The sequence below is a fragment of the Chaetodon trifascialis genome, chromosome 13 (genome assembly GCF_039877785.1).
Source record: "Chaetodon trifascialis isolate fChaTrf1 chromosome 13, fChaTrf1.hap1, whole genome shotgun sequence".
NCBI classification, from domain to species: domain Eukaryota; kingdom Metazoa; phylum Chordata; class Actinopteri; order Chaetodontiformes; family Chaetodontidae; genus Chaetodon; species Chaetodon trifascialis.
In genome coordinates, this window is record NC_092068.1 from 20,641,074 (window position 1) to 20,660,855 (window position 19,782).

The 19,782-nt window shown below is 45.2% G+C and overlaps 2 protein-coding genes across 2 annotated transcripts in view; both read right to left on the reverse strand.

The window, feature by feature from the left end:
- The window catches only part of lrpprc (leucine-rich pentatricopeptide repeat containing), a 56,771-nt gene extending 44,265 nt beyond the window's left edge, over window positions 1-12,506 (reverse strand). Inside the window, exons 1-13 of the mRNA XM_070978249.1 lie at window positions 12,301-12,506; window positions 10,915-11,117; window positions 10,578-10,700; window positions 10,168-10,289; window positions 9,908-9,966; window positions 9,714-9,800; window positions 9,053-9,179; window positions 8,781-8,925; window positions 8,357-8,514; window positions 7,989-8,094; window positions 7,759-7,866; window positions 284-402; window positions 79-169 (exon numbers count right to left, since the gene is read on the reverse strand). Coding sequence (XP_070834350.1) covers window positions 79-169; window positions 284-402; window positions 7,759-7,866; window positions 7,989-8,094; window positions 8,357-8,514; window positions 8,781-8,925; window positions 9,053-9,179; window positions 9,714-9,800; window positions 9,908-9,966; window positions 10,168-10,289; window positions 10,578-10,700; window positions 10,915-11,117; window positions 12,301-12,506 — 1,654 coding nt within the window. The remainder of the gene's footprint in view (window positions 1-78; window positions 170-283; window positions 403-7,758; window positions 7,867-7,988; window positions 8,095-8,356; window positions 8,515-8,780; window positions 8,926-9,052; window positions 9,180-9,713; window positions 9,801-9,907; window positions 9,967-10,167; window positions 10,290-10,577; window positions 10,701-10,914; window positions 11,118-12,300) is intronic.
- Window positions 12,507-13,035: 529 nt separating this feature from the next.
- Window positions 13,036-15,216, reverse strand: znhit2 (zinc finger, HIT-type containing 2). Its single transcript, XM_070977790.1, has 2 exons — window positions 15,144-15,216; window positions 13,036-14,893 (listed from the first exon to the last, which is right to left on the reverse strand). Exon 2 carries the CDS (start codon window positions 14,822-14,824, stop codon window positions 13,097-13,099), a length of 1,728 nt encoding a protein of 575 aa, XP_070833891.1. The 5' UTR covers window positions 14,825-14,893; window positions 15,144-15,216; the 3' UTR covers window positions 13,036-13,096.
- Window positions 15,217-19,782: the final 4,566 nt, after the last annotated feature.

Here is a 19,782-nt window from a genome sequence, read left to right on the forward strand (position 1 = left end):
GTGTGTGTGTGTGTGTGTGTGTGTGTGTGTGTGTGTGTGTGTGTGTGTGTGTGTGTGTGTGTGTGTGTGTGCGCTTACGCATGGTGTAGCACTCGGCCAGGTTGTTAGAAGCCACCACACGAATCTCTGAAGCCAAGTAGCCCTCTGACTTCAAAGACACACCTGAATCCTGGGCCAAGAAAATCACCTTTATGTGAGCAAAAGCTTTGCGTTGCGCACCAGTCACATGTAAACAAACAAACAAATACACACACACACACACACACACAGAATTATGGATTACCTTGAGCGCCTGTCGAGCTGCTGCAATGCTGGGGAAGACGGGGAGGCTGTAGATGGCTAAAGTGTCAACATCTGGGGACACCCCGAGGTCCTGCATGCCCTTCAACACCTCAACCACACCTTTAAGAAACACACACACACACACACACACACACACACACACACACACACACACACACACAGAGTAATTAATATGAACTTTTTGAATACAAGCTGGTTAGGCTGGCTCTTGTGCGGTGACAGAGAACTTATCATGAAACACATAAAATGAGTGTGAGATCAGTAACAAGGTTATTTTTTGTGGATTAATATGTTGATTTGTCAGTTTTTCCGGACCAATCAATGTCTTAGAAAAGGCCAGAAAACAATGAAAATGTGCATCATGATTTACCGGAATACAAGATCATCCCAAACCAAAGAACATCCCATTTACTGTGATATAACACAGAGAAACCTTTAGAAGCTGTGACATGTGCAGGCTTGGTATTTGTACTTAGTCACTGGTTTGAATTGGTGCTTAATTCTCTTTCATTTCAACATTTTATTTTACATCGTCTTTATTAGGGATGCACCGATCTGATATTGGTATCGGTCCCGATATTGAAGAAAATTGGGATAGATTGGGTATTGGTGACAACGAACCCGATACATAGGGGCCGATCTATTCCGTCTAACGCTGTGCTATCGGTGCTGTGAGTGGCGTCATGCACAAGCAACACGCAGTGCTGAAGCGCACATGATGTGGACCGCATTGTTTTCAAAATAGAGCGAGCAAAATGATTGGTTATCTGGAACTTTTTAAACTATCTCAGCCTACAAACTCGACGGCGGTGGTAAAATGTCGTTATAACACGACCAACTTAACCAAGCACCGATTTCACAAAAGATTTCACACCAGGGAGCACGCTGAGCTCATTGAACTGAATAAACAAAAAGGAGGTGGTGTGACGCAACTGCCTTTGAAGGAGATGAAGGACGTGAGGATGTCCCGTGTCACTTTTAAGTTTAACTGCACGCTGGCTGGATGAGAGCTACGTGCCACACAGTGCAACTCTCAATGCTACAAACTTCCATGGGTCACACCAGCGACGCGATCGTGGCTCCCCTGAAGGACATGTTTGATGTACGTTGTGTTAAGTCCACGTGATTCTGAGGGACAACGCCAGCAACATGCGAAAGGCGATGCACAGCATGAGAGTGCGTAGTTTAGGCTGCGTTGCACATACAATGCAGCTGGTTGTCAATGCGGGACTTCTATCACAGCGCTGTGAGTGATGCTATTGCAAGTGGGAGACAGATTGTTGCACACTTTATATTCCTAATTGCACCAACTGAACCAGTTACACTTATTATATTTTTTTTTACATGTTGTATGACCAAGCTAGAGAAGCTATTGGTTTGATTGTTGTACTGGTGCATAGTTATTAAATAAATAACTCAGTACATTTAAAGAATATGAAACATACCATTTGTTAGGTAACTCAGCGCTCTTTTTCTGGATCGGTATCGGCTGATTACTGAACCTTAGGTATTGGTATCAGAGGTGAAAAAAAGCAGATCGTGCATCCTTAATCTTTATGTCCTCGACAATGAATAAGTTGGTGTTTGTGTAATGGCAGATGTAATTAAGAATATTTGTGACATCTGGATCAAGAGAAGTCAGAGGTTAGTTTCCTCCTCCAAACTTTGAGCAAACACGCCTTTTTGTTTGCCCGGTTTAATTCAATCACATGCTGCACTTCTCAGATGCACACACTCAGGGAGGCACAGACCTGGAGCTGTGTAGACACTGTTTAAATATGTGTCTAAGAAATGAGCTGGCACGTACTCCCTCTCACACACTCACCATCCACAAAATGCCAATGGCTGCTCCCCTCTCTACCTCCGTCTGGAGGATACATGCGCAAAACGCGCGCTCGGCCTGAAGTGGACTGTTGCACCGTCACACTGCTGTGCAGCGAAGCCCGAGGTCCCGCCCCAGGGAAGGAGGCCAAAACAGCCACATGCATATGGAACAGCCACTCACACACTCTCAATGTGCCCACAAGAGTGTGTGTGAGCTCATATGGAGGAGGCACTGCAGCACTTTGCATATGTCTGGGAGCGTGCCCACAAAGGACATAAGCCTAAATGAGGACATAGATGGTCTCTATATGTGTTTCTGTGCAGTTTTAGGTGCATCTATATGCTATATATGACTGCATCCAGTGCACCAATACACCGTGTTCCCATGCGGACTTCAGTAAACTACGCTAAAGTGCTTCCTTAAGTCGACACACCTCAAGATTCTTTGTGCATTTACTCTCCACGGCTCTGACACACACACGGCTCTGTGTTTCTGTATCCTCTTGGGATGTATGTGTTCACCTGGCAGTCTCTCTCTTGAGCTGAATAAAAGATGAGTGCCAGGCTTTTATATGCCATTAAAACCTGCGGCTGGGGCTGCATTATCCCAGGTAAGGCTACCTGAACCACTCCATCCATCCATCCATATCACTCATTCATCTGCCCCTCTCACTATCCATCTAGCCTGCTTTCAAGAAAAAGCAAACAGGCGATCTTCCTCTTTCTTCTCAATGGAGGATCCATCCACACGTCCATTCTTACCCTCTAATCGCTTTCATGCAGCCTTTTTTTTATGAAAGAAGAGAGGGAGCACCTGCTTTCCTCCTGAATAATCCATAATCAATTTCACGGTGAGCCAGACAGACAGAAAACAAGTGAATGGAGAGCTGGAGGTATAAATGCACAAGCCGGCCTTCTCTCTCAAGCACGCTTTCCGGCTTCCGCTTGTGAGCTTTCATGATCATCAGCACTTTTCGGTTGTCCACAAGCATGTTTGTGTGTTCTTCTGCAAGTCAAGTCTGTGACCGAGAGCTTTTAACCCTCTGAAGCCCAGGCTGCTGACTTATGGCTAAGTCAGTGTATGTCTTAGCTAAGCAGTAATAAGTCAAGCTACTAAGAAACGCCATCAGCTTGCCAGTGAGTGGTACTATTGTAGCACAGCTTTTATGAACAAAAAACGTTGACACGTGCCACTCTTATGATCTTAAATTAGCACAAAGACTGGAAACAGGGGGAAACAGCTAGCCTGGCTACCTAGCAGCATCTCTGAAGCTCATTCATTAACATGAAGAGTTCAAGAAAGAGAAAGAGGAAGTTACTGCAATTGCTAAGGAGACAGCTACGTGAAGATTTACGACACTGGCAGCCATTCTGCATGAAGTCAAACCAAGATGAGAACTGGCCAACAAAAAAATCAAATGTAAAAAAAGAGAAGTTGAGAATAAATGAGAAAATTAGCAAAGATCCAAACTAAAATGTGATATTATGTCGTGTCATTTGTACCCGTCTCTCTTCAGGTCTTCACTTTTCACTCATATGTGTGCAACCCTTTTTTTTTGCTTCCTCCCTGTCTGAACAATTTAAATAAAGATGTGGCACAGAGGAGAACTGAGGAGAGCAGAGGCCTCTCCACGTTGGTCAGCATAAAGCCTGACATACCATCCGGGCAAGAAGTATCAAAGCAGTGAGTTAAGCATGGCAGTGGTCACAAGATATCATCATCAGATTCATGTCTTCAGGTTAACTGTCACAGACGAGAAGTGAGGACGGAGAAACGAGAGAAAAAGAGGAGTGGAGCGAACCGGTCGCTGTCATCCCCTCCCCGTCCTTGGACATGAGTACCTGTCACTTCTTCTTTTCCTTCCCCTCCGACGCCATCTGCCTCTCCATCTCTTCGTGTCTATGGCTCTCTAAAGGTAGACTTTGTTCGCTGCGAGGCAATGACGGCTTGTTGTTTGGAAACAGAGGAGAGTGCAAGAACACTTCCTCTTCAAAGCTGCACTTTCATCCTCACTGGCCTCTTTCTTTTTTTGTTTTAATCAAGGTGATGCTTGGCTCTTGTCCTACCAATTAACTGTACACTAGGCCGGGGTTGATGGAGGACTGCATTACAGACTGCTGTGGCAGTGATTCTTTAATGCAGCCCACTCTGTTTGACAGAGAGGGCTGCATTAAAGGAAGAGTGAAAGGGTTGAAGATGGGGTCACATAAATAAGAGTCCGGTGGGGGAGGAGGGGGACACCGGGCAGGAAAGTAGACTGAACAAGGGAGGCATTGCGTCTCTCATCACCCAAAACACACAAGGCCAGAAACACTCCGTTCCTCTGCAGTTTCCCCTCCCTCTTTTTCTTACTCCGACATGTCAGAAGCGATAAGAGGGCGCTGCGTCGCAAGGACTGACAAGCGGTGACTTGCTGGCGGCAGGTGGGAAGTATGGGCCAGCATATGCTTCCGCTAAACCCGCCAAATCCACACCTCATCAAAAGGCAAAGGGATCCCCCCCCCCCCACTCTCCTTATTCCTTCCCATCCCTCCCCCGCTGCTCTCCTTCCATTCTACGGCTCCGGCCTCTCTGCCCGCTAGTGACACCTGTGGACAAAAAGTGACACGGCGCTTAATATTTCATGGGCCGTGCACAGTGGGGCGCGTAATCCAAAGTGAATTCCCTCAGAGCGCTTGCATTTACATGAAATCAAGTCACTCCGCATCAGTCACATCACCTGCACTGCCTCCCCCCACAAATCCCCCTCCTGCCCTCACATATGTGGACGCGCACACACACCTCCTGCAGCCAATGAGTGCGAGAGAGAGCAGGAGGGAGAGAGAGAGGAAACAAAAAAAAAAAAAAAAAAAAGAGGCTGCATGATTCATGAGGGTTAAGGCTAACACCATCGGAAACAAGCCAGTGTGTGAGCGAAAGAGAAGTTTCTCCGCTTCCCTTCCTGCTTTCCGCTGTGGATGCCGTCTGATGCATCTGTGCGGCTTTGAGTCTGCGCGTTTAGAGAATTTAAGTATTCGGCAAGTGTGTGTGGTTGTGCATGTTTAAACTCATGTCTAGTCCTCTTCCTCATGCTGCCGAGCCAGGCACTGAAGCATCTCGCCATTCAAACCGAGAATGTGTCCGGACCTCACAGAGAAGCCGACCTGCGGCGTCGCCACAGCGGTCTGACCGGTTCCTCCTCCCCGCCAGATCAAATGCTGTCAATTAGCCGACAGGAGGAAAATACATAATTTATTAATCACTCTAAAAAACCCCAAAGAGAGGCAGAGCTCAGCATAAATAAAGCACTTAAAAGCCAAGCTGCCGCTGAATGCATTTGACAGGGTGCGTTCATAATGAGTTGTGAAATCTGACAAGTCGACAAATGCCGGCTATCTGTCACTGAGACGATTTACCCCACAAGCTCATCGCTGACAAAAACAAGGGAGAGAAAAGAAGCATTTCTTTCAGCAGAGACAGGAAGAGGGAGGACAAATATTCCTCTGCACTGCACGAGTTGAGCCATTAAACCATCCTGATAGAGAAGACTTTATGGCATCAATACCACCTCAGTTTCCCACTGAGTGATGGACCAGTGTCTGACGTGGGCTGAAGGCTCAGTGGAAAAGGACGGCTCTGTGTCCGCCCACCCAATGAAAACAATGGGACGAGATGCATGAACTGTGATCTCCACCAAACTCTATGAAAAGAGCGAAGAAATGCTCAAAGCGACAAAAACTGCAGTTCCTCGAATGGCCACTTGCGGCTGGCTACAAAAAACGAGTCAATCTCCATAAAACCCCATTTTTAAATGGGCAACTTTACAGCAGCAATAAACAGCTGGTGCAACAGTGAATGTTTATACAACTCACTCATTTAAATTATATTAAGGCTTAAAGTTATGCAGAATTATGGGCATGGCCGCTTTGAGTGCCACTAGGTTTCAGCAAGCAGGCTCCATTCGGCCCACCTCAGTTCCACCCACCCTCCACCTCTGCACATTTTTTGGATTAGCCAGGACTTTGCCGGAGCATCTGTCACTGAGCTTCACAATGGCTGTTCAGAACCCAGTGGATGTCCATGTTTTATACACAGTCTATGGTCCAATCTTGGAAAAACTGCAATTCAAATATCATGGGTGATCAAGTGTGGAGTATGAAGACTGTACAGGGATCAGCTATCTGCTGGCTTCAGTGATGAAGAAAAGAAAAAGGAAAAAGGACTCAAGGACAGCCACTGGAGCAAAACGACCTCTGACCCCTCAGCCTCAGGCCTGTATGTGCATCCATGTATGTGTGTTTGCATGTGCAACGGCGACGCTTCAGGCTACCGAGCACCCCTGTGCCCCCCACCAAGGTACCTTAAGTGCCCCCTGCCACGGGGCAAAGGTCACCAGTTCAGCCATCCTTAGACACTGTGCACCACTTTCTTCTTTCAGGAGCTTCTGCACAGCTGATAGAGAGTCAGCCACAACATAAATGCAGCCACACCAGGTTTACTGCTGGAATATCACTGTTTCTAAGATTTCACTAACATCTGAGCAAATAATCTGTCTGTAACTGTTATTTTGACTGTAGTCTGCACTGCGGGACGTTAAAACTTTACTAAATTTCAGCATGTAGCTTTCACTCGGTAGTAGACAAGAAGAAACATGATTGATTAGTCACAAAACGTCCTCTAGACGTGCACCCAGGAGGCCACAAGAGCAACGAAACTGAAGATCAGGAAGAGGAAGAAAAACGGTGACATTCATGTCTGAGCGCACTTTCTGAAAGTCAGTCTTTTTGGTCCAGAGCTCATCGGTCCAAAGTGGCTAACAAGGGGAGTTAGGACCTCCTCTAAACTTTGCAATCTATTCCTAGAGCCCTCCAGAGAGACCTGCATGTGTGTGTTTGCGAGTGAGTGTGCATGCATGTGTTGTTTCATCTCTCCCTCTTCCAACTCTCTCATGCAGGGATCAGACCCTTTTGCCCTTGACTGGCCCCGCCCAGTGAAATCTGTCCCAGTTGGAACACTCTGTGGGGCATTAATATTTGAGGGAAACGCTCCTTTAAAAGCTCTTTCTGGTACAGAGGACTGAGAAAGTCATAATCCCCCCTACACCACAAAAATAACACACATGTCCAGAAACTGCTATCATGGCTACCCAAACCTTTCCATTTCAGATTGGATGCACAAACAGCCAGAAAGGCACGTTTTCTTTTGGCCTCACCGCAGTTCTTAAATACACATGAGAATGTTCACAAATCCGAGCTTCTCACGACAGCTTGTCACACTGAACTTCAAGATCTGCTGATCTCTGAAGTTACTAGCCTAAAGTGTTGGCTCAAGCAAAATAAAAGTATATTTGCAGTCATTCGTGAACACTACGCAGACGTACTTAATAGGGAAATTTAAGGGAATATTTAATTATGATAAAATGAATTTTATATAAAACAGATGCAGTTCCCATGAAATTATTATATTTAAGGAATGACTCTAAAAGAAAAAGCATACTGCTGAATAATTCCAAGCTATACAACAAATGACCAAAAGAAAGTGGCCATGTGCACATTAATCCCCAAAATTAGCCCAGATATAAATTTAAAAGTAAGTGTGTGTGTGTGTGTGTGTGTGTGTGTGTGTGTGTGTGTGTGTGTGTGTGTATATACCAGCTGAGTTGCCGTCTTTCAAATGATGAGTGAGGAGAGGCCAAAAGTAGTGCGGCCTTATGGGGTAGTTCTGCTCCTTCATCATCTTCATCAGATCGAAAGACATAGCTGCAAAAAAAAAAAATAACAATAATAATACAAAATGACGCATTAATCTTGTAAACCTCAATCTTGTGTAGATGAGTGTGTGTACAGAACCAGTGAATGAGGACACAAAGTATGTGCTGTACCAGTCTTTTTGGACTCCAGAGCACAGGACAGGGTGAAGGTGAGCGCCTCACTGTGCAAATTCAACTCCTGCAGCTCTTTGCAAAAGAGGCCTATGCTCTCCACTGGCTGTCGTGCACACACGGAGACAAAAGAAATGGCATTAAAACACTGCGATCAAATCTCAACATGCACTGCAAACATGTCTTAAATGAATGCTAGCTAACAGCCAACACTGACAAGTTTTGACTCTTCATTTTATGCCTGAATGTCGCTCCCAATTGACCATGAAGCTGGTAATCGGTCAGAAGCATCTCAAAATCAAGCTAGATTCATGTCGTCTGATCGCCGCATTCGGGGAGCAGCGGGGGAAATTTGTTTGCCCACGTACCGTGTTCATGCTGACACAGTGTCTGAGAAAGAAGTTGCCCAGAGTGACGGACTGTGCACTGGAGTGGTCAGACGGGACTGCGGGGAAATTCTTGAGGATGAGAAAGGCCATGTCCTCCAGGCCCTGAGTGATGAGGCTCAGACACAAGTTCATGGCATCTACAAGAAAAACAACAAATACTGATTCTGCTCGGGGTCACAACACTGCTGATGAGTTAGCAGTTTAATAAACAGCCACCTGGCTTTGTAGCCTTTTCTCCCTTTTTTGGACGCTGAGCAAACATTACCTGACCTTTAATATACAAACATACTGCAGCTTAAACCGCATTACACTCCAACAACAGTGTGCTTTAATATGCTGAGCAGGGTGTCCCAGTCTTTTTATTGACGCCACATTAGCTGCTGAGCTGCGGGTGCAAGTGTACCTGGAATGTAACCCCTCTCGTGCCTGAAGCGTTCGACCATCTCTGGGATGTGCTGCTTGTGTCCGGCCTTGGCCATGGTGAAGACGACCTGCATGAAGTCCCTGTCCATCAGACTGCAGTCTGCGCTCTCTGCTGCCTCCAGAGTCTGAGAGGACGAGGAAGACGGAGAGGATGAAGAGACGGTGGAAAGAGGGAGGAAAAAGTGGAAAGCAGAGGAGAAGCAAGCACGTGCGAAAAGCGCGCATCAGCATCATCTTGTCGACCAGTCGCACCTTTTTCAGACTGTCCAGGTCTCCCTTCTCAGCGTAGGCGTTAAGCAGTGATAGGTAAGTGTCAGGACCTGGTTCAATTCCTGCTCCCTTCATCACGGTCAGGATGTTCTTAGCGCTCTCGATGTCCCTGCACAGCGACAGATGACAGCTGGTTTAAAGGTGTACTACGCATGAATCTTTCATTACTGTTTGGAAACACTCAAACTTGGTCCACCAGAAGCTCAATGCCCCTGACAGCAGAAAACACACAGCCCGGTGCACCGCACGCAGCATCACAGACCTACACGAGGCAGCGACTCAAGAGTGTGCCTGACTTCCTGAGCTTCAGACACAGATGACACAGATTACAGTGTCCGCCTGATTGCTGCTGTTTTATAAAGTCCTGACCTCACCTGCACAATTGCTGGGGGCTACCCACCCACTGCCCCAAAGGCTGCAGCCCAGAAATGTCCAAAAACAGCAAATTAATAAGAAATAAGAAAAGACAGGCAGAGGGCAGAGTCTCTGCAGATACACTGCCACACACTTCTAGTGGATTCCTTTCATGAGTCTATACATTATTTTTTAGGAAAAATCCTGCATATTATGCCTTCAAATCATCCAATTATTCCAACACTAATGCTTTATTAAACACAGCAAGAACAAAAGCAGCGATGCTCACCCTGCACGAGCGTGGCCTGTCACCAGGGAGTTGAAAACAGCCTCCGTGATGGGTAAATCTTTGCTCTTCATGTAACCCAATATGGTGCTGAGAGAGCAGAGAATAGAGTTAACATGGAAATGAAAGAAAAAAAAAAAAAAGAAAAGCAAAAACAGGTCAATCACGATAGAAAATAGAACACGACATGCGCTCACCTGGCTCCCTCGATATCTCCATATTGGCAGTAGGCTGCTATGAGTCTCTGGTAGGTAACCTGTGCACAGAAATAAAAGGAAATTAAACTGTGTATCAGGCAGATTAGGTGTTATGCTTTTAAAAGCGAATCAACTTGCAGAATCGACTAAAATACACTGTCTGTATCCACCAAAATCTTCACGTTTCTGTTCCACTGAAGCAAACAGAAATCTAGCCATGTGTTTCCTGCCTGTACTGTACGCTGCACTGCAGTGCTTACTCTGTTGGGCTGGACGTTAGCTGCTTCCATCTTGGCCAGGAAGTCAGTGGGGGAGAACTTGAAGTCATTCTGCAGGTAAACCTTCAGCAAGGCGTTGTAGTGGCTGACATCATACTGTGCACCTGGGGAGGATAATGTGTAAATCTGAAACATCGACATAATGACAACAGCTACCAAAACAACACAGCTGCTGGTAATTCTCATGAACCTTGAGACTGTAACAGAATGATGGTGTCCTCTATACAGTCGCCTTCTCAGTCCCAGGGTAATAATATGGATCAAATACTCCTCTAATAGTTCAAGTATTTGACACCATTGTTAAACATCTCAAAGTTCAGCAGCAGTGAACAGTGTGACAGTACTTTGGATAATTAGACAGTTGGGTTGTTTGCAATGGCGCTGCCTCTTACCCAAACTTTGCAGCTTCTCCCACACACGGTGTGCCAGCTCAGTGCGCTCCTCCAGGGGCACCTCAGGCAGCAGGGACCCACAGCTACGCAGCAGTAACAAAGCCTGATTTTCACTGGGATAACCTGCAAACAGAGGAGAGCAGAAGGTGGGGACGGATGCAGAGAAAGAAAGAAACACAACAAAATCAAAGAGTCAGCTGGTTTAATGATAAGAAACATGAAGCATGTTAAGTGGAATATAGATTAGAGCTTCATGTGGCTCATGTTCATGAGATGATTCACCATCTTCATCTGACATCCAACCTTAAAACCCCCCATCACTGTTCTGCCCGCCTACCTGTCCTGCAGATATCATGGAAGATGCGGAGCAGCAGGGTCTTGGTGATGCGACCAGTTCTCCTCACGGAGCTGTCCAGCTTGGTCAGAGCCCAGTCAAACTCCTGCGCCTGCTTGGACCGCAGCGCAACACTGGTCTTATCCTTCCGCCCTGTGGCCACCGAATAGTTATGCACACACCCCACTGCATATGGCCACACACGACTGTAGAGGGGACAGAGATGGATGGAAGGAGTTAAAAGGAGGCATGAGAGAGTATACAAGACAGTATGATCGGTCAGAGAGGGGGAGAAGGGAGGGAGGAGACAGGACAGAGAAGAAAAGAGTCACAGATGAACACAGACAGTGAAGCACAGACAGATAAACATGGTTCTTCTGTGGGTCAACTGCATGAAGAGCACCGGATGTGATGAGTTTGAAGAAGCAGTGGAACGGATATGTCTCGGGATGCTCAGCCTGCTCAGCTGCAATCATGAGATTAGTTGTCAGCTATTTAATAAAATCGCCTAATATTCAAGCACACAATCAAATCAATGTAATTTTAAGGAAAAAGTCAATATTAACTGATTCAAGCTTCTCAAAGGTGAATATTTTCTGGTTTCTTTGCTTTTCATTGACACTAAAATGAGTAACTTTCTGGATGTGGAGACAGCAAGACATTTGAGGATGTCATCTTGGGTTTTGGGAAACACTGACGGGCAATTGTCACCATTTTATAGACCAAACAACCTACTGATTACTTGAGAAAATAATGGCCAGATTAATAAACAATGGTTAGTTGCAGACCTACTGAAAGGCTGACTGAACTTTTGTTAGGAGTGATGACCTTGGGAGAAAAAGCACCAGAAGATGCTGACATCTTCATCTTTGAGAGTCACAGTATCTCCAATAAGAAAGTGAAGGACATGTTAAATACTAAATGCGACAATATATGAATCAGATTCGCGTCATGACAACGTGCATCAGATGGTCTCCAGTGATGGGCCTTTGGCTAAAAGCTAGCATTTAAGATAATAACAAGTATAAATCAAACCCAGGATAACAACGCTGACATTGCTAACAGTTGCATTATCATTACGAACTAAGTTGGTGTAAGAGTCTTAATTTTAAGCCGTGAAGTAGACTGTGAGCATGACAGTTGCACAACGTCTGATCATCACCTTGTATAAAACGGGAGCCATGTTTACCAACGCAGGCAGCTAACTACTAACGTTACAGGTAACTTATTCTAATACGATCCCACATATATCGGCTCACCATATTTAACACTACAAGTCATACTTGACTGAATACTTAGTGTCTCTGGTTGTCATTGAGCCTCAATGACATCTCTGCCCCACGCACACGCGTGTATCACAGCTACACCGGCTAACAGACTCCGTGATACCTGGACGTATTTTCCGCTGCTGGGCTGATCTGTCGGTAACAAACGTCGGTCCTGCTGCCGCCGAGAGCTCCGCTGTACAGCCGGCTGAGTGGCGGTCCGGTTCTTTTGGTCCCTGGGATCTGACGCAAGCCAGAAGGCAAATGTTTGAGTAAACGCGCCGATCTCAAGAGCGCAGCCATGTTTTCTGTCGCGCAGTAGAAGGGCATCCGCACCACGTGACCGGTCGAAGAAAGTAACGCGAGAACACGAGTGCGACGCTGTGGTCCGTGTCACACAGAGTGATGAATTTGGTTCACCCTGAAAAAGGCGTGCTTCTGACGATGAAAGGAAAACAAAATATCGTCATGAATAACACAGATATCCTGTATCTATAATATTCTGTATGCGCACATTCATTTTGCGCATGTCAGTTCATGTTTGACTTTGAAAACAGGAGCTTCACAAGATCCACTTACAAGCTTTATCTGCAGCTTTCAACCACAACTTAGTGACCTCTGCAACAGATGAACTTTATATCTCATTTACTATTGCTTGTCATAATCCTACTCTCATTATTCATATGTGCTTGTTTAACTACAATTCCAATACGTAATTGAAGAAATCACTATATAAAAGAGCTCTGTGTGCACATTTTTGAGGTGGCAACTGTTTTTATGCTAAGTTGTAATATTATTTAACTGTGTTGACATTGAATATAGTGGTCCAATTTCACAGTGAGAGAAAAAATGTAGGTTTTCATATATTTTTATTCCATCATGAACTTTTACAAACATCAGCACGTTCAAGAAAGAAATCATTATTTCAGTTCTTCGATTAGCTTGCGATTCCCTTTGCTCTTCCTTTTCTTCAAGTTCTCCTCAACTACAGTCTTTGCTCTTTCCATGCTGCTCCTTACGCTCTCTCTTTTACTGTGTTCGTTCCACAGCTCTATAGCTAGTGTACGAGTCCGGTGCACATTGTCCAACACCCAAGCTTGAAAGAATTCACACTTCTTGCTTGCCAGGAAGTACTTCTGTCTCCTTGCTCCTTCCTCCCCCTCTTTTGGGAGGGCTGTTCTGGCCTGAGAGAGCACAGAGCGAAGCTGGCTCAAGGATGCCAGGCAATATCCGGCAGCATCCTTCCTGTCTTTGCCAGTCATGATGTGAGCCACTGCCTCCACTGCCCTGGCCGGGGCGAGAGGATCCTCCTTGTCGAGGTAACCTCCACCCAAAATGAGAGTTTCTCCACAGTCTAAGGCCTCTTGGACAGAGTGGAACACTCTGCCTGAGCTCAGTGCCTCAGACAGAGCAAGAATCATGTCACAGAACTCAAACATTAGTGAATCGGTGTCATTGTTAAAAAGGCACAGGGTGAAGGTGTAGCCAAAAAGTGCATTGACCAAACCATAGCATACCAGGGGGGATGGGTTGGCACACAATGAAGTCAACTTTGGAATTTTGGCAGAGATTGGGGGGACGCTGGAAACTGCTGAACTTCCCTTGCTCTTGCTCGTTTCCTTTCCTTTTCCTCCTTTAATCTTTTTAGACTTCATGGCTGATTCTGCCTGATTCTGCCGTGATGTCTTGACGTCATTATCAACGCCCAGTTCATCAGTAGTTTTCGAATTTTGTCTTTCCAGTTTGCTCACCTCCTCCTCAAGCACCTCCACCAGTGCTCTCCCTCCCTCCTCATGCTCCTCCCACCATGGCTTCCACAGGGGAACCAGCCCACCAAGAGCTCCACCCTTCATCAGACCCATAAACATCTCTTTCTCTTGACTGCTGAGAAGTCCCCACAGCTCCTCTTCAGACAGTTTGTCGATATCCAGCCCTGAGAGCCGATCAGCCAAGTCCAGCTCCCTTTCTGCATGTTCAGCATCCTCATCCATCTCTCCAGGCAGCGGCTCACCTCCTCCAATCTCCTCAAGCTTCCTCAAAATAGCCTCAATCTGTGTTGCGCTCCCGTCTCCAGACTGCTGAAGCTCCGCTAACCTGGACAGGAGCTCCACAACTTGTACTTTCTCTGTTACCTCTCCTTCCCCCTCGTCTGTGTCATCTGACACGATACCGACTTCCTTTAACAAACTTTCCATCCCTCCATCTGTCCTTTCCGCCTTTTGTCTCAGTCCCATAAGGACCTCTTGCATCTTCTTTTTCCCTTCACTCTCTGTTTTCCCCATACCCTTCAGCTCCTGTAGCACAGACTCCTTATAAAACTCCTCAGAGCACACAGAGTGATCTGGGCTCTGATAGCAAGCCAAGCCGCAGTACTGCAGGTTACACCGAGGGCAGGTGTAACAAGAGGGTTTACATTTACACAACATGCAGACTGCACTCCTGGCGTTACTACCATCCACTGCGGCTTCTTCCGCTTGTGTTGGCGTGAGAAACTCCTCTAGTCCAGAAGCAGCTCCTCTGCCGGGGAGCAGAATCCCATCTCTGGTCACAGCGTCGGGCTCTGCGTCTGTCCACTCATCCTTTGGACCGATGTCTGTCAGAAGACTTCTCACAGACGGAGGAAGTCTCCGTCTAATTAATGGATTCATTAGCAGCTGATCTGGACAGAAGCACGATGTTGTGGCAAACGGAGGAGAAAAATGTCCAAAAGAGGTGACCTAAGACATGGACAAATGAAAATTATGTCAGCAGGATATATGTAATCCTTAACTGCGTTACAATCCCAAAGCAGATTTGACAGTTTCGGGCGCTAATGTTAGCTTCAGTGTGTGGTTCACGTAGCGTCACATCGCTAAACCGACTTAAAATTACGTCAAAGATCGCCGAGAAGGCTTTTCTAGCAACGTTTAATGTCAATGCGATAGGCTATGTTCAGCGTCATTATCTTAAAGAACAAACTGTACTTACTTCATAGTATTTGCACCAACACCAACGTTTCACATTTGTTGTCCGGAACAAGCCGCCATGTCGCTTATTGATGACGTTTCAGTGACTTACAGTCGCGGGTTTTTTTCATAGCGGTGCTTGTAGTCGCACAAGTACTTCTGTTATCACCACTACAGCAGCTACTCCTTCTATTAATAACAACAGTTCTTATTAATTTTTATTATATATTTTTTAGATAACTTTTCTGCAAATATGGTCTGTTGAAGTTGAAAAATTGTACTTAAGAGAATAATCTACAGACCACATCAAGGAGAATCCAGGTGAAAGAAGCACAGCCTAACAGCTCGTGTCCAGTCCCAAAAATATAAAAAATTTTTGTGTGTCTGTAAAGTGTATGCCCAAATCTGCCACCATCAATACTCTGTTATTGCATCCATTCACAGACCAATACACAGAAAATGTTTTCAGTGTGACCTGCTGAACAACTGACAGAACAAATCTATCATACTTGTTTACTCCAAATTAAGGTAATTGATTAGCTTATCCATAGACTTAGCAACTAAATGACCGGACAAACTTTTGTTCTATTGTTGAAACTAGAACCCCTTTATTGCTGGAAATCAACGAGCCAGAATTGAATGACTCATCACAAGCATGTATGCATGTCACAGTCGGACTGACTGTCCCTCCATCTAGCTTTCTGTCAATCTGTGTGTGCATCATGCATGTCTGTCTGTTTGTGTTTCTTCCTGGCTGTGCTGTGTGTCTACATCTCCCGTGGGGCTGTTTGCTACGAGGTGATTGTCTCCTGCAGGGGGTCAAGCATGGTAAAGGTCATGCAGGTGGGGAGTTGTCAGATGGCTGTCCACCCCTCACTGGGCCAAGGGGTTCCCGTGCCGCCTGTCAGAGCCCGTGGGGAAAGGGGGAGGAGGAGGGGGGTCTGAGGTCGACGTGTGCCATGCTGTCTTGGCCCCGCCCCTGGCTGCCGTGCCAGCAGTCCTGGGTGGGCTGCTGCCTCCTCGTGTCTCCTTTATTCTTCCCTGGCATGTCCTGTGACACGGTGGTACCCCCAACGCTAAATCCACAAGCTTACTTCCTGACTGTTAGGCTGATGATATGTAGAAAGGCAGAATCTCATCCAGGTTATGAAGGCTTGGAAAAGCTTTTTGTTGTCTTTGCTTAAGTCTGGGCACACGTTTGGTGTTTTTGCTTTCAGCTGACAGTATAAACAGACATGGAAGATGGGTGTGACATGTAATAATCGGCAGTATTTTGGCCAGCAGCAGTTATATGAATGCATCAGACAATTTCTAGCTATAATAACCTACATGTTTTTTTGCATGGGCATAATTTCGTAATTATATTATTAATTTTTTTTTTTTTTTTTTTTTGCTTCAAAAAGTAACACATATACTTTTTTTTATACATCCTCCATTACCCATCACACATGTGACACCCCTATACATACATACATACAGATGCACAGCATAGTGCCATTTAACACCCCTGTAGCATCAATTCATACACAGACAAGCTGGAAGATTTGATATATTATTCTATCAAATAAATCTGCCAATATAAGTGGAGATCCATCCATGCACTTCTACTTTACTCTACTAATTGAGGGGGTGAGGGTGTGAGACTGGAGTGTAAGAAAATGTTAAAAAAAAAAAAAAAAAAAGGAAAATGCACAGTATAAACATAAGCATAGGCGTACATGTGCACACAAATACACACAAACACACACGCACACACACATCCCACAGTCTGCCACCAGCTGATAGGTGACAGAGAACAGGCTCTGCCTTTTGGGCATGTCCAGCCTTGGCATGTCTGGAACTGTCTACTGTACAGCAGCAGGGTGTGTGCGTGTGTGTGTGTGCGTGCGTGTGTGTGTGTGTGTGTGTGTGTGTGTGTGTGTGTGTGTGTGTGTGTGTGTGTGTGTGTGTATTTGTCTGAAGTAAAAGAGAGTAGACCTATGTTGATGTAGACTGTTCTGTCACCTGTCAGCTCAAGAGGATCTGGCATTATAGGGCACCCAAAAGGGAGACTCTGTGTGTGTGTGTGTGTGTGTGTGTGTGTGTGTGTGTGTGTGTGTGTGTGTGTTGGGGGGGGGCTGTCTTTGTCTAATGTCCAGCCAGAAGCAAGTGTTTCAGTTTGACTCACTGACTTTTGCTCATACGTCCAACTTTTTCTTTCTCCTCACGTGTCGTTAAAGTACAACATGAACTATGAGGAGGAAATTACAACATGAGGATGTTGTCTTTGTATGTAACTTTATTCAACCAGGACAGCGTCTTACTGATAAAGAATCTCTTTTACAGGAGTGCCCTGGCCTGGATTTCAGCGGAGCATACTGTAGAACATATGTGACACACTGAGAGTAACAGATAATATATGAAGAAAACAATTACAGATCAACAAAACAAATCTGTGTAGAAAGATGGTGAAAACAAAATCTTGAAAAATAAATACATAAAAGCATAAATAGTAGTTCCCGACATTCTTAAATTCAAATAAAATTGCATAAATACGAAGCTAAGATGCTGCGAATAGGGTGTGCCCATGAGCGTGCTGACATAGCAACAGCATCCTCCGTCCTCCTCACCCTCTCATCCTCCTCTCCTCCATATGTGTTTTTTCATGAATGAACCCAGGGATGTAGGACCAGCTCCTCGGCATGAAAGCATCAATGTACTCCCTCAATAATTCATCTCCAGGATCTATTATTTACCTATTATTTTCACCTCTTCACAAGAAGACCTCACAGACAACCCCCTCCTCCCCCTCCTCCTCCTCTCTTTCTCCCCGTCTTCCTTTCTTTAATTGACAACCTTTGCCAGGTCACTCAATCCATATAAACAAATCCCTGTTTCCAGAGCAGCTCCTTGATCTGCCTCAGCCGGCGGACTCTCCCTCTGAGTGTGCGCTGGGTGCAGTGCGGCATGTGATGTGCTAAAACACAGGTAGATGGAGCGGTAGCCTCTCAGTGACCTAAAGCGGCTGTTGACAGCAGTGACAGTAGAAACAAGCAGAAACCCCAAAGCACTCTAGAAGTCAACTTTCTCTCTGCCTCTGTCTGTCTTGACCCCGGTAGGAAATAGAGGGTCCAGTGTATCACGGTAGTCCACACCAGTTATTTCATGTACTATTATTTTTTCTACACCAATGACTCCATGTACTGTTATTTTTGCAGCTCCAGATTTGAGGCTTTTTCTGATTTTCTGCGCAGCTTTTTTGTGCTCAGTCACTGGATATCTCACTTTTCTCTCTCTCTCTCCTCTTTCTTTTGTATTTATCTAACAAATGGAGTGTTATTGTGATAATCTCTAAAGGTCCAATACATCGTTTAGATTAGATCTAGAACTTTAGTCTCCCTTTGTGAATTCAAAGCTTTGCTGCAGAGGCTGCGTGCTCTCTCTGGCTGTAGATGTTGTCTCATTAAGCTATTTTTTTTAGATTAATCCCATTTATTTTCATGCTTTTAGACACTTTGTGGACTATTTAATTTTGCTATTTGTGTTTTTTTTAGGATGAAATCTTTAATTCATGATTTTAATCACACTTGTCATATTTTCCGTGATCTCCTTTATATTATTTGCCTCATTAACTCATTGTTATACCTATCTTGGCCAGGACACTCTTCAAGAGGAAATTCTTTTAATCTCAGTTCGGCCTTCCTGGCTCATTAAAGGCTAAATAATAACATTTAATTTGAAATACTTTTTTTAAAATTATAAAACAGCATAAAAAACAGATAAAATATGCAAAACAGTGTGATAAAAAGGTCACTCAACCTCTCCCAGCTAAAAAATAAAAAAGTATTTTTCATTGTCTACGCTCTTTTACACGGAGTGTCAGTGTGTTGGCTTTTGTCGACAGTATTTTTTTAAGTATATGGCACCTAACAGAGAAGATGTTGTTCTTTCAGACTGGGATAAAGCTTGCAGCACTTTCACAATAGCAGGTTGTATAGCAGGTAAAAAGCCACTGGGAACAGTGTTTGCAACATGCCTGTCCTCTTACTGACAGACGAGACAGAAACACGTGAAGCGATGACGTTCAAGCCAGTCATTTCAAACTCATGCCATGCAGCCAAACATTATTCAAACTCACAGAACTTTATTTTATACTCTAGTGGAGAAACTAACATTTATAAAGATGCTAAATATGTCAGATATTTCAACATAACAAACCTGACCTCTCTCTCTCTCTCTCTTCTCATGTCTGCTAAAGTGAGACTTCCATTTTTTCCCCTGTACTTCTCTCTCCTCTTCTCCATCACACCATTCCCGCAGGAGCAAACCTGAGACTGGCTGTGTATCGGTGTATCACCCGCCTCCATCTGTCTAACCTCCGGCCCCGCCTCCCTCCATCCCCACGAGAGGGAGCAGCGGATCAAGGAAAGGGGAGGAATGGAGGAAGGAGCGAAAGAGAGAAGTGTGTCTGTGTCCCAAAGGATTGGTCTCTGTCTGTCTAAATCAGGAAGTGAGAATGTGACAGCAGGAGAGGCAGAGCAGAGACATCCCTTCAGTGTGTGTGTGTGTGTGTGTGTGTGTGTGTGTGTGTGTGTGTGTGTGTGTGTGTGTGTGTGTGTGTGTGTGTGTGTGCATGGACCTTGTTGAGCTGAGGTGTCATATATGTGAAGATCACAGTTTCA

Bases quoted from the DNA above. Each gene is read 5' to 3' on its own strand.
- znhit2 (XM_070977790.1), bottom strand. From the start codon at position 14,824: ATGAATCCATTAATTAGACGGAGACTTCCTCCGTCTGTGAGAAGTCTT.